Source organism: Dermochelys coriacea, chromosome 6, assembly GCF_009764565.3.
Source record: "Dermochelys coriacea isolate rDerCor1 chromosome 6, rDerCor1.pri.v4, whole genome shotgun sequence".
Taxonomy (NCBI): domain Eukaryota; kingdom Metazoa; phylum Chordata; order Testudines; family Dermochelyidae; genus Dermochelys; species Dermochelys coriacea.
This window is the reverse complement of record NC_050073.1, coordinates 42,852,093-42,875,790: the sequence shown is the minus strand read 5'-3', so window position 1 is coordinate 42,875,790 and position 23,698 is coordinate 42,852,093. Positions and strand designations below refer to the sequence as shown.

The following is a 23,698-nucleotide window of genomic DNA, read 5'->3' as shown; positions in this document are numbered from 1 at the left end:
AGATAAATTATGTAGTGCACAAATCACCATCCCAGCTTTACTAATTAGCAAAAAGATCACTAATCTGTAATAAGCAATTCGGATCACACATTTGTGTTAAAAATAAATATATGCATTTTGTATCATTCTGAAAAGAAAAAGCCTTCTATCCTAGTGTTCAATTGATTATTTTAAAAAAAAAACATTAAATACAGTTATACTGATTTGGCTTTTCCTTTTGTATATGTACAACATGCAGGTACATAGGTTTGGTTAATGCTAAAAGAGATTCTTTGAAGACTCAGTCCTCTTCATAAAAGTGGGTCTTACATTCATATACATGTGTCAAAGGGGTCATAAGAGACATGAGAATTACAGTGGGTGCCAATGAGAAATGGGAAACCTGATTTAAATGCATTATGTTTTCCCATAGCATACAAACCATGCAACAGTGTGGGTTGATGGCAAGGGCAGGCAAAACTGACATACAAAAGGTGCCCTGAGAACCAGTTTATGGCAGGGTCTAAGAAGCATAATGCATCTGATTCAAATCGGAGTATGCTGTGTTTTCACTTGTTTGCTTTGAGGAATATTCACTGCCATGAAATAACTATCTTTGTGCGCTGTTTGGAACAAAGAACTGAAAACCAAGGATACATTTGGGTTTTATTCCCCATTGAGTCAACACTGTGTAATCACAGGTGGCTGAAATCCTGGTTAAAAAAACCCCAGAAGCTCACTGGAGAAATAAGTGATTCCAATGCAAATAAGACAAATGACTAGGGACCATTTAAAAACCATTTCATATTTGTATTCCAGGATTATGGGACTGAGTAGGTGTGAAAATTTACAGTGACCAAAGAGGAAATTGTGGCCATTAGCTCTTGAATGGGTGGTAATAGCAAATACACCAACATGAAGAATGAGTTTGACCTAGGTGATACTATCCTTCGCAAAGTGGAAATCAGAACTAGAGCTAATGTATGTCAGTGTGTGGGTCATACATGATTTAATCTAATCTTCTGGCTGCAGGCATCATACTTCTTCAAACAACTTGAAAAATAGAAACGGGAAAGCAGCTGAATGGTTAACATATAGGTTAAGGAAAGAAAGTTAAGGCTACATTTAGTACTTTGCCACATTCCAGGAGCAAAAAACAAAACAAAAATGAAAGTTGTTAACTTTGCCCTGCAGATGCAAATACCTGACTAGATTAAATGATTTCATTCGAACAACCTCATTTGTATCTAATATCTTTTTAAACTCATCTTAATGTGCAATGTCTACAGAAAAGTGGGCTTTGCTTTCTTAAATGTAGGCCAATTCTTTTACAGAGTTTTCTTAAGTTTGTTTTTTTGCTGACAGATTATTCTTGAATTACTCCAGCTTCTGCTCCTTACAACAAATTACACAACTGTTCATAAAAAGGAAAGGAGTACTTGTGGCACCTTAGAGAGTAACAAATTTATTTGAGCATAAGCTTTTGTGAGCTACAGCTCACTTCATCGGATGTAACTCACGAAAGTTTATGCTCAAATAAATTTGTTAGTTTCTAAGGTGCCACAAATACTCCTTTTCTTTTTGCGAATACAGACTAACATGGCTGCTACTCTGACAACTGTTCATGTAAATTAGGCTCAATTTTGCACTCAACGGGCTGCTCTGCCTACTGATTTGGAAGAGTAACCTCTTCAGACTGTAGAGAAGAAATGTTCTCTCCAGGGCAGCAATTACTTCCCTTCTTTGTCTATATTAAGAAGCCGTTCAGCATTCCTGCTGCTATTCCTCCTTCAAGGAGGAGGAACTGCTCTTTCCAGAAACTTCTAGTCTCAAAATATTTCTTCCTGGTACTTAGGGTGCCATTGTCTGAACAGATTGTCCTCCATGTTGACACTCCATTTGCTTTTTATAAAATTAGCAACATTTCTTTTTTCCATTTCATTTTCTCCAGAGTGAATTTAGCACTGCTGTAATGTGCTAAGGCCCTGACAGCCCTGAGCACTGAAGTCCCTTGTATATCCACAAAACAGGTGCAGCTGGGTCACTGGCAGAACAACCTTCTCCAGACTGTCCTGCCAGTGAGCCCCAGCCTGAACCTGGGGTGGACCACCTCTTCCTGCAAAAGGGTACTTTATTTCCTTTGGCCACTTGGCTGAGACTACCATCATGGGTGTTTGTTGCGGTGATAATTTTGTGGAAAGGACTTGCTTTCACTAAAAAGTAAACCAAGGCCCACCAACCTATTTCCTATAGCCACTGATAGGGTTGCCAGTTTTGGTTGGACATATTCCTGGAGGTTTCATCACATGACATAATCTTTAATTAAAGATTAACATTTAATTCCTGGAGACTCCAGGACAATCCTGGAAGGTTGGCAACCTTACTAACTGAACAATTACTAGTTAGTAACAACTTGTGGTCACTTTAAATGATTTCAAAAGGGCAACTGAAAATTGAAAGGCTCTGTATCCCTTTACTTATCCCTTGACCCATGAAGTCCCGTTCACCATATTTTTTTTACTTAAAGATTTTAAATGATATTCCTCACTATTACTGAACATAGCATCCCCCACACACATCCCAAAAGAAATTATTCAGTCCAGTGTTTTTAAAATAAGCATTTTAGTTTTCCAACACATGTAGTGAGTATTGAACTTGTTTTATTTTCAGCCATTTTTCTCACAGTCTCAGCCGTGTTTATTTTCTTAGGGTCTGAGGGGAGAGACAGCCACATATATCCTCATGTTATTGTACTATTCATGTTTGTTTTCATTGTGAGTGTGAGAACAGTTATTTGGGATAAGTCAGCTATGTGTTGATGAAGAACAAGTCTGGAATAGCTACATGAAAGGTTTTACCATTCTCTATATACATAGAGGAGAGAATGACCTTTTCTCTAGTGGACAGATTTAAAATATATATGAGCAAGTACAAATTGTGTGTGTGTATATATAGTATATATAATTTTTGATCTGAGAATAAAATATAATTAGTTTATTTTGATTATCAATTGCCGTGGCAAAGGATAGGCAAGTATGTATTCAATATTATGTATATTAAGGGTTTATCTACACAGGGATATATTCAGGATTAGCTTTTTGTGTGAACACACTTATTCTGGAATAAGAGTGCCTTATTCCAAATTAGCTTAATCTAAGTAAATTAAGATAATTTGTAATAAAGCACTCTTATTCCAGAGTAAGAACATCCACAGATGGACTATATTGGGAATTGTTAATCCTCTTTAAATTCACACCCTGCTTATTCTGGCATGGCATTGGGAAAATGATTCTCCTGTCTCATCAAGTTAATTCTTACTATTCCAATCTCTCTCTTCTGGATGGAGACTGTGTATTATATGTGATTATCTTTTCTTTGCAGATTGTGAGAATATTTAGAGTGATATAGATGGTATATTCTGTTGCTACTGCTCACTGGTGTTTTGTTTGTTTTTAACGAAAAGAATCAGAGGAAGGCTCAGATCAGAACTTTGGGGCCATTCAGATACAGTCTAAAATTCCAAACTTCATTACTCTGGCCCCTGTCATTATAATGACCCCAATAAAAACTAGATCTGAACACCACCAAAGTTCAGGGAAGTTTGAATCAGAAACTCAAAAAATAACACATAGTATAGAGGTAGGGTAGGGTATGGCAAGAAAGGAGAGATTTAAAAAGAAAATGTCATGTTATTAAGAGAAGTGGGTCCTGAAAAATGGACAATGAGCAAAGTGTTAAGATTTCAGGATTTTGCTTTCCTTGGGCTAAACACTGCAATTTTTTAAAAATAAAAGCCTCCTGCATAGTTCAGAGTTAGAATTAAAACTGATTTAAGATGGAAACTCCATCCTGTGAGACCTAACTCCTTCAATTTATAATGAGGTGGATTGTGTACCATTGTGAAGACTCCTGGGTAGAAGTGTGTAACAGAAATATTTCTTTTCATTTAGCTTCAAGCAATGAGACTGGACAAGTATGTCTCAGAGAATAGGTCTTCAGTGATTACAGCTGCCAACTCCAGATATCATCTGGACAAAGAGATGAAAACTCCCCTTTCATAAAAAAACTGGGGTAGATAGGAAGTGAATGTTGAATTTACAAGTTGCAGATACATGGCTGATAACCTTCATGTCTTCCCTAATTTAAAGCAGCTGTAGACTTACTGCTAGCACTTTTCTCCTCCCCATCCCTGCAGCCCCTATAGTTTAGACTTGTACAACTTCTGAAAATATGTGTTCTTCTCAATATATAGTATTGTATAATAATATGTTGCAGTCATCGAACAGAATACTAACAAATACTATCATGTATGATTCTAGAGCAGCAGGATTTCCTTTGCTGTTAAAGGAGGTTGGTTATCACACTGATCACCAGTCATTTAAAATATCCTAGATAATTATTTCCTTTGTTGATAGTACATTGAGTATTCTATCTATATACATTGTAACAGCACTTGCATTTATGAGTCTATAAAAGTGTCATCTAGGCAACTGCAGAAACTCTACAGAAATACAGGACTTCCAATTGCCCACATGTTGGTATCTGTTCAGTCCTCTTCATACTGGCTTCTCTCTGCTCTCAAACCCTATATTTCCAGTACAAAACCTTGGGGAGATTCACATATTTGCATTGTAGCCATCTAAGTTCAGGGACCACAGCACTTCTCTGATCTCAAGGCAAACTGAGCTTCAATCTTTTTGTTTTCTTGGTGGATGTGCAAGAAAGTCAGAATATTACAGAATTATTATTTAATTGAATAGCAAACATTTCCAAGTCAATTTAGCAAATTTACAGAAACTTTAAACATTAGTAGTAAAATTATTTTAGCTACATGAATACCTCTAACAGAAAGTTGAGGAAAACCGTTCAAAGTTCATTCCTTATTTGTACAGTAGAGGATTTTGCACTTCTACTTGCTTGCTTTTTGAAGCTGAAAATACCCATTTCAAAATGATAGTGGATGTCAATAGTGATGAAGGGGAAAAACAGTTAAACTTCATATGGACCCATGCGTGAAGACCTGAAAATGAAGAAATTGGAAGGATGTTGCATTTTTTTATATTAACATCAGTTATTTTATTTTCAAGCCTGAACTATATTTTTAATATAATGTTGCATTCCATGGAAATAGTAAAACATGAAGAAAAACTGGTCTGAACATCTGGAATGATATTTAGTCAATGGCTCTTCTGGTCCTCTTTTCGATGGCATCGCCATCAGCCTTAAACTTTTCTAAAGAACTCTTTAGCCGAATGCAAAATGTGAGCTCTGCATTTCTCTAGTAAATTGGCAACTCCTTCACACTGGCCGGCCTGAACCATTATCCTTTTATGGAAAAAAGGCATGTTGGACCTAAATTGACTGGCAATATTCTTCCTATTCGGCAGTAGGAAAAGAATCTCCGCCTTTGTTGCCAAAATCAAGCTGCAGGCTAGTGAGGTTCAATCTTGTTTTCTTAAGACACTTATATTATGAATTCTGCAGATGAATTATTGACTATCCTATCTAAGGAAAGGATAATTATCCAACTCAGGTTTAATATTTGTTACTAAGCGTTTCTGTGAGTTAGTTAATTAGTTACTTAGCAGTGTATTGTTTTTATTTAACTTTGTAGATTTTTCTAGTAAAATATTAATAGAGATCTAAAATATTAAGCTCTGTACAATTATTTTAATATTCTACATAGTTAGAATGATGGCTTGGTAAGAATGGAAAAATCCTGGTAATAGATTTTTGCTTTAGACTATTTGCTTGTAAAATTCCACAGTGCCCTGTTACTTTGCTGAGTGTCTGCAAGCCAATCTGGGATAAGAGGTTTTTTTTAAACCTCTACACTGTTAGTTTATAAATAGATTAATAAATAATTAATTTGACAAAAGCGCTCTCTCTCTCTCTTTGGTGAGTATTTCTTTTAAGGTAAGATTAGCACATCAATCTGTGATAGCATTTTTGCAGCTTGACTTAAAATCAGCTGTGAAAAATGCATTTGGAATTTTTTTGCGTCTTAGAAATTGAAACTCTAACTATATTTTAACAATTTTTGAAGGTAATGGCTAGTCAAGCAGAAGGCAGCAGCAGCTGTATGTGCGGTCACTAGCTTTTGCCAGCAAACTCAATCATTGCCTTCCCCTTTCAAAAGCATTTAATTGTCACAATTGTATCTATGCACTTAATATTTATGAAAATCATGGCACAGAATCATAGAAATGTAGGTCTTCAAGGGACCTTGACAGGTCATCTACACTGTGCTGAGGCAGGGTCATATATACCTAATGCATCACTGACAGGTGATTGTCTAACCTGTTTTTAAAATCCTCCATTGATGAGGATTCCACTACCTTCCTTGGAAGCCTGTTCCAGTATTTAACTAGTTTTAGAGTTAGAAAGGTTTTCCTAATCTAAATCTCTCTTGCTGCAGTTTAAGCTCATTATTTCTTGTCCTACCTTCACCGTTGCTCTTAACAACAGCCTTTAACATATATGAAGATTGTTATCGGGTCTCCCCTCAGTCGTCTTAGGACTAAACGTATCCAATTTTTTTAACCCTTCCCCCACATCATGTTTTCTAAATCTTATTTTTGTTGCCTTCTTTGGACACACACCAGTTTGTCAACATTTTTCTTAAAGTGTAGGGCCTAAAACTGGAAACCGTACTTTAGCTGAGGTCTCACCAGAGCTGAGTAACGTGGAACTGTTACCTCCCATTGTGACATTCCCAGGTATAATCTGGATTGATGGACAGCTGTGTCCCTTCAATTCTCCAACCTGGGGTGTCTTTTACACTGCCGCGCACGCATGCACGCACACCCCCTCCAGCATGTAAATGACTCCTAGCTGAGTTATATGAATGCTGTTAGATAGCCACTCTTGAATTATGTTGCAGAGTGACACCAGCAAATACCAAGTTCCAGACTTTCCCCTAGAAATGCGTCTCTTGTACTGCCCAGTACCTTCCTAGACAATATGAGCTTATATAAGGTCAGTCACTTCATTAATAGAAAATGATATACACAAACCTTGTTATCTCAAATGAAGCTTTCTAAAGACTTCAATCCCAGCACATTGGCGTAGATAAAACAATAAAACAAGTTTATTAACGACAGAAAGATAGATTTTAAGTGATTACAAGCAATGAGGCATAAAAGTCAGAATTGGTTACAAGAAAATAACTAATACTTAATGTATCAAGCTAAGTGAATTCAAAGCAAAAAGGTTTCTCTCACCATATGTTTATAGCAGTCTGGTTGGATTCCTCCCCAGTCAAGACCCCTCACCCACTTCAGTCATGCTTTTATTCTCTTTCAAATGTTGATGATGATGTGAGTAGAGATCAGGGGAGAGATGTGTTGCTCATTTTTATATCTTTTTCCTCTACTTTGAGAATCATCTCCAGCTGGGGTTCAGGCAACAGCCAGTCTGTTTATAAGGGAACCCCCAGCTGTTCCATTGCCAAGATGTAAATTTCTCACTCACCCCTTTCTTCCTACCAAAGAATGACCACTTAATCAGGTGATAGTCCATATGATTGTGTTGAGATCTGGTTGAGACATCAGTTTGTATTTTGTCTCTGGGGAACTGGTTTGAAATTGTTTCCTCAGACTTGGAACATGTCTTATACAGTAGAATTTTATTACTCTACATACAATGTTGCCACACATATTTTACCAGGACAATACTGTTCAGCAGATTTGAGTTTTCAAATGATACCTTGCAATGCATACAAAATCCATTATAGTTTTGTAAAAAGGATGAACACGTGGGTAGACTATCACACCCGTGTATTGCATATGACCCTCCTGCTAATATATCTCAGTGGTATTAGTCTTTTTTGTAACTGCATCATATTGTTGACTCTCATTCCACTGTAACCCCCAGATCCTTTTCTGCAGTACTACCGCTTAGCCAGTTATTCCCCATTTTGTAGTTGTGCATTTAATTTTTCCTTCCTAAGTATGATACTTTTCACTTGTCTTTATTGAATTTCATCTCATTTATTTCAGACCAATTCTCCAATTTGTCACAGTCATTTTGAATTCTAATCCCGTCCTCCAAAGTGCTAGCAACCCCTCCCATCTTGCTGTCATCTTCACATTTTATATGCAGACTCTCCCCTGCATTATCCAAGTCACTAATGAAAATATTGAGTTGTAACGGATCCAGGACAGATACCTGCAGGACCCTACTAGATACATCCTCTCAATTTGATAGTAAACCATTTGACAACTACTCTTTGAATATGGTTTGTCAACCAGTTCTACACCTACTTTATAGTAATTTAATCTAAACCACCTTTCCCTAGTTTGCATATGAGAATATCGTGTGTCAAAAGCCATAGTAAAATCAAATTATATCATCACCTAGCAAATTATTTCTATATGTGAAACCTGCAAATTTTGGTCTTATTTTAAAATCCTGAAACTGAAGTATTTAAAATGTTTTGAGGAGAATTTAGTATTTTTGAATCGCTCTACTGGCTGATTTCTCAGCTGATTTTTAATGGCAATTCAGTAAAGGGAAGATGCTACTATTTCTGATTTTACCTGAGACAGAATTAATACAGAATTAATATAGTTTGGGATATTTCATAGAGACCGCATTGGTGTTTACACCTTCAGAGCATCATTGTATGCCCTTTAAAGTTCCATCATTGCAGTTATGTACAGTTTTTATATAACCACTTCTTTATTATTTAATCCCATTGTTTAAATAGTAGGGGGGACCTCCACGTCATTGACAGAGCCCTGGAGATTATTTCCCTCTCCACATATACTAACACCCCTCCTATTCCTCCTGTTTTATTCTTTCACTCTCCCTTTTCCACCCATAAACAAAAATAATTCACCATATCATGGCCACCATAGCATCTTTATCTTTTTGTAAAAGAATTCATGAATAAAGCAAGATGTTGTCATCTAATGGGATAGTGGGGGTCAAGGTTTCTGGGTTCTCTTCCCCACTCTGTCACAAACTTGCTTTATAGCTTGGAACAAACCATTTAACCTCTTTATGCCTTAGTTTCCTCATCTGAGAAATGGCTGTAGTAATACTTAACTACCTGGGATGAGGGTTACTGTTTGTAAAATGCTTTGAGGTTCTCTGGTAAGAGGTGCTTTTTAGAAGTACAAAGGTACTGAAAACTATTATTCTATATAGAGATTGTGGTGGTAGCAATCTGCTTTTATATTATTCCTTAATATTCAAAGGACAAAATTTAGTCCCTGAAATGTTCCTAACAAAAAAATTAAATGATGTTGTCTCACAGATTTCCAACACTGGGTCTAATAGTTCCTTCAAGCTGAACAAAGCAGCAGAATAAAAGTTTCCTAGTTAGAATGAAATCCAAGCAGCTTTAAACTACTATGAAAAATACATAAAATGGACTGGACCTACTTTGAGACTCAGTGTTTTTCAAAGGCATTTTATTCCCAGTTACTCTAGAACAGTTCTCACTCTGTTATCCTCTATATGGAGGATTGTATTTTCTTTTCAGAATAAATAAAAGCTCCAGTCCAGAACAGATTGCAATTATTTGCTGATCTATCTGTCCATTTGTGAGATTCCTGCTCCATCCACTGATCTCATAGGGAAAAATTGATGTAGAATATTAATCAGGGAGAACTGTAATGAATATCTTTCCTGTAAGCAATATGTCTTTAGGAAACCTAAGTACTGCCATGCCAGATCAGTCTAATGATCCTTCTAGTTTAGTATCCTGTCTCCAGCAATGACCAGTATCAACTGCTCCAGAGGAAGAAACACTGCAGTTGGCAATTGTGGGATAATCTGCACCCCAGGAAGGTTTCCTGCTAATCTCCGGTAATCAGAGTTTGGTTTATGTCCCAAAGCTTGAGGATTTTCAAAATTGTTATCTTCTGGCATTGCTGACTCTCCCACACATAAGTCACTCCTAGAAGTTTTGTTTGTAAACAGATTTGGCAAGAGGTGTTCTTATTTTGCCAAGCCTACTCTAACCTCTCTGTTTCTCTTTGTGATATCCAAACACTGGAAGACGCCATACAATGTTTCTTAAATACTTAGATAAGCACACTCTTTTATTTGGTGGAGAGAACAGTATTCATTCTACATTTTCATTTAATTTTCAGGCTCACCTTGTGGCAGCGTTTGAGCAGAGCCTTGGAAACATGACTATTCGACTACAGAGTCTGACTATGACAGCAGAACAAAAGGCAAGTTTGAGAAACATTTATTCAGTATGCATACGTGTAGATGCACACATCCCAATGGGGAGGAGGACCAAGTGATTTTTAAAAATTAGTTCACAGTAGTGGTGTTTTTATGAAACCTGTCTTCCAAACTCGGTAAGTTACCCTGTTCGGTTCATTCACACTGAAGCCGGCCACTGTCCAAAGACAGGATACTGGGCTAGATGGACCTTTGATCTGACCCAGGATGGCCATTCTTATGGTCTTGTGAAAGAGGGTAATCCTTTAATTTGTATTTTAAAATAAAAATGTGCATGTGATTGGTGGGATAACAGCACAAGAATGGGAACCTGGATCTTTCCTAAGTTCTATTTCCAGCTCTGACACTGTGACTCCCTTTGTAGCCTTGGGCAAATCACATAACCTTTCTGCTTGCTTACCTCACAGGGGCGTTGTGAGGACTGATTAGATAATGACTGTAAGTTGCTTGGAACAAAAGAAGGGCTAATTATTGCTTTTTATTACAGTTTGTCTTCTTCCCAACACATACATGCATACATCCAGTAAAAACACTATTAAAAATTATGGCACTATGTACAATCACCAAAGTTTAGTGATACTTTAATGCACAATAATTTCTCCACATTGTGGAATGACAACATCTGAATCCCTAAAAAGTAGTGCTTTCAAGGTCCAGTCAATTGTGCAGTGTACACTAAGCCTCAGCACGTTTCTCATGCACCCCAGACCATTCACCAGGTACCTAAACCCAGATTGAAAGAAGGTTGCTTGGGACCAGTTACGTGGAACCTAAATGTACAGAACCGTCTCTCATTGGTTCCGTTTTCATTTCAGGATTCTGAGCTGAATGAGTTAAGGAGAACCATTGAACTCCTGAAAAAGCAGAATGCTGCTGCCCAAGCTGCCATTAATGGAGTAATTAACACACCTGAGCTCACCTGCACAGGTAAAGAGGCAAACTTGACTTTTAACAGCAGTGTAGCACTCCTGAGACATTTAGTCCTCTTGGCAATATCTGATGCAATTTACCTTGCCAGAGACTGGCTTTGTATATATCATCAACTGTATTGGCTCCTGCTTTGATGTAACATGGAGATGTATACATTTGTATCTCAGTAGAGCCCTACAATTTTTGTTGGTACCTTCTATTTAAATAAACTGTTATCAGACTCTTCTGTGCTGTCTAATAAACAGTTTAATAAAACTTTGCTATCTGTAGCTGCTGTATTGCTCAAATTCACTGTAAGCATTTCAGAATTCTCACAGCAGCACAATAAAGGAATAGAATCCTCCTTCTGAGAGTTGTGGATATTGTGAAATCTCTAAGTAATTACCTGATTCTTTAAAAAAAAAAAAATTAATTTCCAGTGCAAAGCAAGGGCCTGATTCTACAAAGTCTCCTTCACATTACTTGTCTCACTGACTTAAATTGGGACTATTTGCATGAAGAAAGGTTTGCAGGCTCATATGTGAAATATTAATTGTACCATGAGAAACAAGGAATATTGCTATGAACTATGCAATGCCATCATTTTGTACAAGTGATTCTAAATGCACTTAATTCCTAAAGCATTTTTGCCGGGATGAGTGACCAGTGGAGATATTGAAATGTCTCCAGTAAATTTGTCTATATCGCTGTTAACATTCAGGTACTGGGACTGCCCAGCCTGCTGACCTGCGAATCAGAAGGCAACACTCTTCAGATAGTGTCTCTAGTATTAATAGTGCTACTAGTCACTCCAGTGTGGGAAGCAACGTAGAGAGTGATTCAAAGAAAAAGAAGAGGAAAAACTGGGTGAGTTCTTCAGGAGACTGTGTGAAACGAATATAAAATTGTCCTATGAACATCCAGGTTAAAATTCTCCATTGTGCGTCAGGTCAACACAAGGACTATGGACCACTTAAATTACACCTAAGCCTTATTTTGAAGACTTAAGTGAATCTTAAGTGATGCGTATGCTTGTGCTGGCTCTCTGCATGGAAAAGAATTTTACGTTCACTAGCCAAAAGGCCAGTCATAAAACCTGTAGTTGCAATAGCTCTCAAAGACTAATCCTGGCTAAGACATACATTGTCTAGTCTATTAGTGTAAAACATTAGAGAAAAATCCAAGTAAATGAAACAAATTCACAATGAAGGAAGATTAAGCCTCTTAGCTCATATTGCTTTCCTCTTCTGAGTGCATTCATTCCATTTTAACTTGGGCTGTGTTCTGAATGAAATTTTTAAATCAAATAAATCAGTTTTTAAAATTCTCTTGTGACAGAAGTTTCTTCCAAAAGGTTTCAAAATAATCATCTTTCACTTTCCACTTCTCTTTATTTGCTCATCATGTGTTCTATACAAGGTACCATGCACTGGAGGAAAGGTACACAGTATTAAACTCCATTTTTAATTAGACCATTGCTGCTTTAGTAGCATTAGCTTTATTTTAGTTTGGACTAAAATACTTTGTTCTTGTAATATAGTCAATAAAGCCGTCCACACCCTCTTTCCCACTCAATGTAAATGTTCCTGGATCCTTAGTACACTGAAATTATAAATATGCTGCTACAAAATGTTATAGTTTGCTCTTGTGAACATTTATTTAGAAATTATCACGGATCCTGTTACGGTTATGTACGAAACTCCCTTTGTGCAATGAGACTGCAACATTTTACTTGAACAGACTCTCATTTTAATGTATATTTCTATCTATATGGTTTCACTTCCATATTTTAATCATAACACTTTCTCTTCCCCCCTCGCCCCCCGCATTGTCCAAAACCTTGGATTCAATGCATCCGATGAAGTGAGCTGTAGCTCACAAAAGCTTATGCTCAAATAAATCTGTTAGTCTCTAAGGTGCCACAAGTACTCCTTTTCTTTTTTGCGAATACAGACTAACACGGCTGCTACTCTGAAACAAATGAAAACAGTGGCTTCTCCCAATCCTCACAGTGCTGTCTTGTGTGTTACTTGTTGGGGTACTCTGTTGGCAAGGTGGACTTCATTTTCTCTCCTCCTTGTAAACAGTTAATGAGTCTTTTTCACATCAGCTAAATTAATCCTATATGATCAGTAATCCCTCAGTCATGATCAATACCTCATCATATCTTTTCAGTCCTATTTTATTAGTTACTTTATGTTTCCATGGTCTAGAAGATTTCATCCTAGCACCAAGCTATATATCTAATTTGTCATTCCATTATTCTTAGTGTGGGTTAGGGGACATTTATTTATTGTGAAAAAGAATAATATATAGGGTCTTAGTGCAGTTGGGGTAAACAGAGGAAATAGTATCTTGATTTCATCAAAGGACCACATTATAGCAGAATGAAGAATGGATATAAAATTAATTCTTTATTTATAAACTGGATATAAGTTACACCCAGTGAATGTAGAATGCTTATTTCACAAATATTTGTGAGATCTTTTCTAAACTCAGAATGTCTAATTACAGAGTGAAACATTACCTTCAGGCTAAAATAAAAGTACTTCAGAGACATGTTGCCATTGAAAACTTAGTGCAATTTAAAAAAACCTTATTCACTTATAAAACATGTGAGTTACACTTTTGTAATGAACTGAGATCACAGGGATCCACCAATTTAGTCGTCGTCATGCTTGATTTTTCAGTCGTTTTGTAAGTGGGAATCCCATTCAAAAGACTTATTAGTTGCAGATAGGTAGAGAAGGCTGAATATTTTAACCTGATGAAATATTTATCCCTTGAAGGAAGACACGATGTACCAGTGCCTCAGCAACTCAGTTAAGAGATTACTAGCCATGGAGAAAATAAGATTCAGGCAGTATTGAGATTCAGATCTGTGTGCCATCCCTCATGTGATGTGAAATAACCATGTGTTTGAAGGTCCCATTTTTAGATAATATAGTTCCATGTACTCTGATTCCTGTTTAAAATTATTTCTGGTGTGTTTGTTGTTTATTGGTCATGTTTGTCTGAGAAATCCAAAGCTTTCCCCGTCACTGGCTTTCTCTGTTAAAACTTGTCTTTTTTCCTTTCCCCTTCCCTTTTGCTTGCGCTTCCTCTGGCAGGTAAATGAGGTAAGGAAGACCTACTTTAAACTATAAAATACAAAGCTAACCCATCCATTTACATGACTAACCCCATCAGCATCAGTAACCTTGTCTGAGCCATGTTGCTTTATAACTGCAAGTTGTAATAACATTGTTACAAAGTTTCTTGTGCTGAATGGAATTCAGAATTTGTTGTGAGGGAGACGCTCTAAAAACAGAAAGAAAAGGAGTACTTGTGGCACCTTAGAGACTAACAAATTTCTTTGAGCATAAGCTTTTGTGAGCTACAGCTCACTTCATCGGATGCATTAGTGAGCTGTAGCTCATGAACGCTTATGCTCAAATAAATTTGTTAGTCTCTAAGGTGCCACAAGTACTCCTTTTTTTTTTTTTTGCGAATACAGACTAACACAGCTGCTGCTCTGAACTCTAAAAACAGGAGGCATCAACATCCAGCCCTTTCAAGAGCTTATTCTAGATTCCCTTATTAACCTTATAAAATGGCTAAGATTAATGTGAAGTATTTGTTGCCATTTTGTTGGAAAGATTTGCATGCTAGAGTTTTTACTTTGTGACTTAATTTATTGCTTAGATGCATTCTTCATGATGTCTCTACTTTTATGGTTTTGTTTCAGTTACGCAGCTCCTTCAAGCAAGCATTTGGTAAAAAGAAATCTCCCAAGTCAGCATCTTCTCATTCAGATATTGAGGAGATGACTGATTCTTCTTTACCTTCGTCACCAAAGCTACCACACAATGGCTCAACTGTTTCTACCCCGTTGCTCAGAGCTTCTCATTCCAATTCTCTGTAAGTAGCATTTTTATTTTTTAAAATCTTTTAAAATGAGTGGTTTGGAAATACAACGATAAGAAATGTACTGTAAGGAGCAGTCCTGCATTGACAGAGAAATAGGACTGGATTAGCTAATGGAATGAGGAGTGCCATATATTTAGTGATATTACCCCAAGATGAGATTGGAGCCCTATTTTGACATGCATACACACAAAACACAGTTCTGGTTGAAATTCTGAACTCAGTGTTTTCCCACTGACTTCAGTGAAGCCAGGATTTCACCTAATGTCTGCCCTGAAGATTTCACAGTCTAAGTAAATAAGATAAACCAAAGGTGGAAGAAAGGAAGTAGTAGTATTATTGTCCCTGTTTTACAGCAGGAGTACAGAGAGATTAGATGATTTGCCAGAGGAGTCACAGGAAGTCTGTGGCTGAGCTGGGAACATATATCTTGAGTCCCAATCCTGTATCTTAACCATAATACTCTGTGAAGCCAAAAGACATCAGCTCTCTTCTATAGAGTAATTCAATATTTTCACCATGTAAGGGAAGTAATTGCAACCACAGTGATCTTGGACTGCAGAACTAATTGAAACTTCTCCTTGTGCTATCAGCTGTTCCAGCACAGGTTGGCATCTGGAATTTCATATTTTCTTTTCAGTAAAGACAACACACGTTACTATAACTTCAGAGAAGAGTTTAATTTCAAAGTGGTTGAACTAGTTCAAGTAAGACAATAAGAATTGTTTCAAACATTTATGCCAAAAGTCCAATTCTCCGCTCTGTCATTTGACTTGCTATGTGACCTTGGGCAAAACACATAATCTCTCTCTGCTTCAGTTTGATAATTTGTAAAATAAGGTTAATGGTACCTCCCTCAGAGGTGTTTTGAGGATAAATTAATGTTTATAAAGTGCTGAGAGAACCTTGTAAAGCTGTTTTATAATTATAGTACATCAGTAACTTCTTCACTTTGATTTGGATTAGTAGAAATAGAGATGCCACTTAGCTGAAATCAGGAAGCATTGAAAATATTGTAAGAGATCCTGTCTCATGAGACTTCCATATTGATTTCAGATCAAATACATTTGAATAGTATCCAGACTTCAAGTTTCCCATCATTTGTTTCTATGTAAGGAGGTATGATTCAAGAGAACAATGTCAATAAGATGTAGCTAGCATGAAATAATCCCCCCACCACATGCAAAGGTCATGGTTCTTTTACCTCTTAATTTCAATATCATCACTTTCAAGCAACCTCAGCCTATAATACTATGGAATAGTCAAAGCTTAAAGCCAGCTTTTAATGTTGAAATTGATTATATCTGTCATCAATCAAAATACTCTGTGAATATGGCTAGTCTTGACAAGTATCTAGAGAGCCAGTGGGCTGGAGATGAATTGAGAAAAGGTCAAATACTTCATCTGTGGGGAGGGCTTCAAGCAGGGCACCAGTATGCATGAGGTGTACATGTTTTGGTTTACTTGTTTTCTGATGGGAGGGAAAACTTTGCTCATTTACTTACGGATTTAGGCAGAGACATTTTAAACTGAAAACTCCCTGAAAGCATACAGCTCTGGTGCTGATCTTCCTGTGTACAAACTCCTGCACCTGAACATCAGCTTCAATCTGCTTAATTGCTTTACATTGAGTACAAGGCTCAGGCAGAGAAAGAGAGGGGCTAGTGGAATGAAGAGGCAGCAGGAAAATCTTCCAGAAAACGTATGTGCTGAAAGGCTGTTCACCCAGAGTTTTGGGGAGAACAACAAAAATGCCATCAAAATAAACTTTTAAGCATGAGTGGTTTAAAGCAAGAAGGGATTTATCATGTCTGAATAGGTAGAGTTCCAAAGCCCTCCAGAATCATTCAGCTGTGCACACCTGTTGAGCTTTAAATCTTTCTGTAAACTCGTCAATCTCCAAGTGACTGCTGCTACTCTCTATGCTTCCTTAATTTATTTGGATTTTTTGCATTTAAAAGATTTCCTGCATGATGACTAATTTGAAAGAAATACTAATGTTGTCCCAGGATAGGTAATGGCCAGAATTTAGTTTCAAGTACTAATTTTATTACCCTCAAAGCGTAATTCCTGTGCTCGTAGAGCTAGTTTCTGATGTTTGAGTCATAGGTTCATAGTCATAGATTCCAAGGCCAGAAGAGACCATTAGATCATCTAGTCTGACCTCCTGTGTAACACAGGCCATACAACTTCCCCAAAATAATTTCTAGCACATCTCTTCTAAAAAAACATTTAATCTTGATTTTAAAATAGTGAGTGATGCAGAATTCACTACGACACCTGATAAATTGTTCCAGTGGTTAATTACTTTCACTGCTAAAAATTTATGCCATATTTCCAGTCTGAATTTGTCTAGCTTCCACTTCCGGCCATTGGGTTGTTTATACCTTTCTCTGCTAGACTGAAGGGTCTGTTATTAAATATTTGTTCCCTGTATAGGTATTTATAAACTGTAATCAAGTCATCCCCCTTAACCTCTTTCTTAAGCTAAATAGGTTGAGCTAAATAGGTTGAGTCTATCACTATAAGGCATGTTTTCTAATCCTTGAATCATTCTTGTGAATCCTCTCCAGTTTATCAACATAAAGGTCAACAGATACTGGGCTGGATGGGCTCATGGGCCTGATCAGGGGAAGCTGGGGGAGGGAATTTAACCCCCCTGGTACCTCCAATGGAGAATGACTCAGGGCAACAGGTTCACTCCAAAAGAGAAGTGGGGGGCAGCATTTAAAATATATGGGGAACGCCTCCAAACCTGAGAGGATTTTTTCAAATCAGTACTTGGTAATTACATGAGAAATGGTAAAATCTGAAATTTGATATTAGTGTTCAATGATTAAAAAGAAAAGGGTACGAATATGAGGAACCATTGTCATAAATTAGAGGAAAATGTAAAAGTCTGAGGGATTTTATAGCCATAGTTGATACACATAAAGAGGTAAAATTTGAGTGTTTTTTATATCTGTATAGGATAGAGAGAAAATCAGCAAAATTTGCAAGGATTTTATATCAATCAGTATTCAAGAATTGGAGAAAAGGGCAACATCTGAGGAGATTTAATGTTAATATCAGATAATTAAATGAGAAAAATCTCAAGGGATAATAACTAGATAACTAGAGAGAAAATGGGGCAAAATTTTGCAAGAATTTTATATCAGTATTTTAGAATTGAGGAGAAAGTGGGGCAAAAACCTTCTATGTAGAACTTTATGTCATCATTGGTACTGTAAGCAGCAACTGATTTTTGTCCATCAAGCACATCTTGCTGAATCAGGGAAAATCTGTTTTTGCTTTATTAATTAAATACTCTGAAACAGCATTTGAAAGTAATGCTCTCAAGCTTTCTGGTTAAGTGACTGTTTTACAACCTTTCCCAGTATTTCTGAATGTACTGACAGTGAAGCTGAAACAGTCATGCAGTTACGGAATGAGCTGAGAGACAAAGAGATGAAACTGACTGATATTCGTCTGGAGGCCCTTAGCTCTGCCCACCAGCTAGACCAGCTTCGGGAGGCTATGAACAGGATGCAGGTAGGAATGGAACAAAACCCCAAAATAAAATTTGCTTTTATCTGTTAAGGACTAACAGTCCACCACAGTACATAATTTCAGAGGATGTATAAAATCAAGGTCCAGTGATGCCTCATGGCGATTGAAGGTCCCAGGGCTCTTCTCACCAATGTAGACATGGCAACCCATGCCTCTGGCATTACACTTTCAATTTTACAGCTACTTATATAAAGAAATCACTTCATCCGCCACCAGTGGTCACTTAGACAGTTGCCATGCTCTACCCAGGGGTGACTGCATGTCAGTGGGGGTGGTGAAGTGACTTGTAGTGTGCTTTGGGAAACTCTTAATCAGAATTTTAAGGATTTTCATTGGACAAACTTGTAAAAGCCCTACACTTAACAGCATTTCTCTTTGTCTGTATGTAACACAATAATTTTTGAATGCTGCATCCAATCAATTCAAACATTTCAGAGAATATTCTAGACATCAGTGGCCAGAATGCTGTTGATTTGGGAAACAATGAAACATCAAAAAAAGGAGATGAGGGACAGTATTTCTGAGTTGAGTGTGAGGCCTTTGCAAGCTTGGCCAACTAGGGTGGTAGGGCTAGAGAGAAATGGAGAGTACAAGGGAAAATGGGAACATGTACACAGACCCTGACATGGTGAGGAGGATGTGGGACCCCTGGAATTGGAGGGAGGAGTCGGGAGAGGACCCCTAGACTTGGGGGGAGCACACAGCCCCTGGTGTAGGGGAGATTGGGACATCCTGAAATGGGAGATGGGAAATGAGAGACACACAGAACCCTGGTGTGGGGGAGATTGCAGGATCTTGGTATGGTAGAGGGGTGAATGCAGACAGAGCCTCTAGCATGGGGGGATATGGGGATGTACACAAAGCCTCCAGCATGTGGAAGAATGGCAATAGAGTGAAAGGGGGTACAAGAACCTCTGGCAGGAAGGGGAGATTGAAGAATCTTGGTACAGGTGGAAGGGGGAATTTGGACATACACTGATCCTCTGCCTTGAAAAGAGAGAATGGGGAACCCAGGAATGAAAGGAAGGGAAACGGGGAGGCACACATAACCCTTGGCAGGGAGAGAGATTTCAGGGAATCCCAGAAATATAGGTGGATGGCAGGATGGCACACCAGGAGCTTGTGGGATGGAAGGGAGGAACACAAAGAGCCCCTTGTGTTCACATGCACTTGGCCTACAGTCACTACAAAGTGTGTCCCCCTTAGATTTCTTAATATGCAGGTTTTTCAAAGGGATTTTGAAAAGTGCATTTTATTAAACACCTGGTGTTTATTCTTTAGATACTTTAGTTAGTTTCTTGAAATGTATACTTGCAGCCACTCATAAATGAATTGAGGTAGCATGTGCCTCTTGTCTACTGACTTTTCTTTTCAAGAGCGAGATTGAGAAGTTAAAAGCAGAAAATGACCGGTTGAAGTCTGAAAACCATGGCAGCTGTAGCAGGGCTCAGTCTCAAGTTTCCATTTCATCCTCGCCAAGACAGTCCATGGGTCTGTCTCAGCACAGCCTGAGCCTCACAGAGTCTACCAGCCTCGGTGAGCATACTGTGAAAGGCAATGGGCAAGTTTTATCCTGTAGTTGGAATGTTCACTTTGGCTAGTCATGAGAAACAAAAGAGTAAGGATTATTAATGGCTATGATGTGGATATGTGTCAGCCACTGGGATAAACCCTTCTATTAGAATGTCATCATAGTTCTGCTACATCCTAAAACCTAGCTTTCCAATTATGACCTCAGCTACACAGAATCATTTTCAGATCCATTTAATTGTGTACATTTGCCAACATAATATTTTGTAGGAAGGAAAATATGGGGTAACTGACAGTGGTAATTTTCTGTGACTTTCCCTTTTTGAGAATCATCTGCAGATTTGGCAGGGATGTCAGTAATAATATTCTCATGTTATGCCTCTATGCATGTGAGGACTAAGCTGTGTTCTGTCCCAGTGTAACAAAAATATTGGTGTAAGGCTCTTCATTGCTGTCATTGTAAAACTAAGAGACTGTTGATGTTTGCCATTCACAGACATGCTATTAGATGACCCTGGTGATGGCTGTGCCCGGAAGGAAGGAGGCAGGCATGTTAAAATAGTTGTTAACTTTCAGGATGAAATTAAATGGAAGGAGGTGAGTTTCATTCTGTATTAGGCCTCTACACCCTGTCCTCAGCTTTGAAATGTAACTGGGTTGGGGCTTGATCCTGAACTCATGTCTTTACTCCTTGGAATCTGTTTTGCATTTTTTTTGGCAAACATTTTAAAATTATTTTAGTAGTTCTCCAGTTCTCATACTAATTTAGCATTCAAATCATTCTGTTGAGATAGGCAGTAAGAAGAGTGGCCTGCTTCGCAGCAAAACTAATGGATCCAGTCTGAGGAGACCCTAAGTTTGTCATTCCAGCCCAAATTGTCTAAATTTAAATCGGGGTCACATTTTGAAACTATTCCAGGTTTAAACACCCCTACCCCTTGACCTCCAAACACACCTGGTTAATTTTAAACTGATTAAACAACAAACACATTTCAAGTATTGTGCCTTGCAGTCCATTTAATAAACTTGTGGTGCATGTGTAAATCTGCTAAATTGCATTTACAGAGCACCAATCAAACCAAATCATTGTGTAGTTGTTCCTTAATAAACACCTATTTGAGGAATAATTTGTGTCTCTCACACATGCATGTATTAAATAAGGTGACATAAGATTAATCAAATAACTGGAAATGCAACTGCATCAACAGATCTGCTTTCCATTACATGCCAAATGTACTTGAATAAATTCTCTGGAGAAATGAATCCACCAATTTGTATAAGCAAATTAACTATAAAAATGATTTGTTTAATTCTATTTGACTAGACCTGTGTTCATGGTCAGGAAAATAATTAAATAGAAATGGTATCTTATGACTCCAAGACCCATAGTGTAATATCTGTTGTCTTTAACAACAACTATTTTTAATTCTATTAGCAGTGCAGACCCCATGCAGTTGTTGCAAAAAAAACCTTTGGTTTCTGTTCTTTCTGTTTTCCCTTAGACAATCATGAACAAAATTATCTGCTAAATTCTCTGAGTATAATGTTTATTGCCAAAAGATACAAAAAATCTAACTTGACTTTCAGGTCCCTGGTGGAGTTTTCAGAAATGGAGAGGGGAAAACTTTTATCACTTGCAAATTGAGCATATTTGATATGGAAGTTATTGAGAAAATAAATGTGGTACCACAATCTCAGTTTCTGATTATAATGACTATAATTTTCTTCTTCTTGCTAAGCTCTATTTTCTGATATTTAAAACTTCTGGTGGATTGAATTTTAAGTGCCCTCTACATTAATAACCATTATTTTAATTGTTCATTTAACAGTGCAATAACTATTCAGTAGAATAGAGAGGATTTTTGTATGGTTTTAAAAATTTACCATATGTTGGTATAAAGTAGAGACCAGTTGTGGTAGAGACAAACTGGGATTTTAAACAAATCATTTACTTTGGACAGTCTCACATCGTTAGCTTTCTTTTCATTTAAATTAATACGTTTGTATGCATTAGGATTCCAGGCCCCGCCTCTTCCTCATTGGCTGCATTGGAGTCAGTGGCAAGACAAAATGGGATGTATTGGATGGGGTTGTTAGACGGTTATTTAAGGTAAACAGTGACAATTTACTGTGCATTTGAATCTTCCCACTCAGTAATAAATGTTTTCATAGTTAACAGTACATTTAACTACAATACCTTGTGGACCTCCATGGAGGCTCAGATTTGCATATTGATCTGAATGTGAACTTGGCTCCAAGAGAGACGTGCTGTGTGACTTTGGGCAATTCAATTAACCTCTTTCTACCTTAACTTCCTGTTTGTAAAGTAGAGATAACAGTTACCATCCTACTTCACAGGGATGCTGTGAGGATTAATTAGATAATGTTTGTATAGCACTTTGAAAATGCAAAGCGTTGCATAAGTGAGGGTGGTGTGTGGTGTTATTGTGACATAGAATCTTCAGGGCAAGTAGATTTTAGAAGTTATTTTTTCACCCCAGGAATATATCATTCATGTGGATCCAGTGAGTCAGCTAGGACTGAATTCAGACAGTGTTTTGGGATACAACATTGGAGAAATCAAACGCACAAATAGTGCCGAGACACCTGAGCTGCTGCCCTGTGGTTATCTGGTTGGCGAAAACAACACCATCTCAGTTACTATCAAAGGTAATTATACTTGATACTGCCATTGTAGTTCTCAGTAATTTTATCTGATAATGCCTATGGTTTTAGGAAACCTGGAGAATCGGAGAAGTTTTATTACATTTTTTTTCCCTGTCTCTCGCTTTAACCCACCTGTACCTTACTTCTTTAGTGACATTTCTTAATGTAAGCAGTAGATGCTGAAGAATATTAGGACATTGGGCCTGTACCCAAATTCAGTATCACTGTATCTTCTTAGTCCTGTAATAGTAGTAATAATAATTGCACTTGTAGCAGATTTTATCCTGGATTTGGAATGCAACTTGGGCCAGACTCTGATACCCTTACTCCTATTGATTAGCACCATTCTCCCCCAGGGCCCATCGACTTCAGTAAAGGTCTCTCATTGGGTTACAGGTAGAACCAAAGAAAAGATCCCAGGATTCATGGTTTGAACTCTGTTGCGTTTCTTCTTGCCTTCCTTCTTTCTTTAACTCACTGGGGGGAAGGGAGACTCTTTTATATTTCTTTTGGCAACTCATTCTGTCCCCTCCCTCTCTTCAGATCTGTGCTATAATCAACTTCCTTCCAGCTGAGGTGAACCATATGGAAGTTCCTTTATTGGCTGACAGTGCTGCTCACTTAATTAACCAGAGGTGCTGTTAAGCAACAGAAAAAGTTCTCTTCCTACCACATAAAGGACTGAACAGGCTTGCTGTTATGAAAAAGAGGGACCAGGAATGGAATCAATTTTTCTTTCATGGCCCTACACAGCAGCTGTACCATTAAGTTACCACCACAGCCTCACCTGTGTAATTTAGCGCTGATGTGCACTAAAAGTTCTGAAGTACTCTTGAACATAGTATTCTTTGAAACACTACATGGGCCAATGAATATGCAATACATTAGTGCACTTTAGAAATCACATGCCCGTGAAGCATATCATCCCACAGAGTAGACAAGCCCTTAGTGTTAA

General features: G+C 37.6%; 1 protein-coding gene across 10 annotated transcripts in view; it reads left to right on the top strand.

The window, feature by feature from the left end:
- The window catches only part of NAV2 (neuron navigator 2), a 642,916-nt gene that overhangs the window by 604,151 nt on the left and 15,067 nt on the right, over positions 1–23,698 (top strand). For 7 of the 10 annotated variants that reach the window (XM_038406029.2, XM_038406028.2, XM_043516356.1 and 4 more), the window contains 10 exons: positions 10,083–10,166; positions 10,998–11,109; positions 11,813–11,958; positions 14,202–14,210; positions 14,819–14,991; positions 18,375–18,528; positions 19,923–20,082; positions 20,573–20,673; positions 22,091–22,186; positions 22,578–22,746. In XM_038406029.2, the coding sequence (XP_038261957.1) occupies positions 10,083–10,166; positions 10,998–11,109; positions 11,813–11,958; positions 14,202–14,210; positions 14,819–14,991; positions 18,375–18,528; positions 19,923–20,082; positions 20,573–20,673; positions 22,091–22,186; positions 22,578–22,746 (1,204 nt within the window). The remainder of the gene's footprint in view (positions 1–10,082; positions 10,167–10,997; positions 11,110–11,812; positions 11,959–14,201; positions 14,211–14,818; positions 14,992–18,374; positions 18,529–19,922; positions 20,083–20,572; positions 20,674–22,090; positions 22,187–22,577; positions 22,747–23,698) is intronic. The other 3 variants (XM_038406026.2, XM_043516355.1, XM_038406024.2) reach the window with 1 other exon arrangement.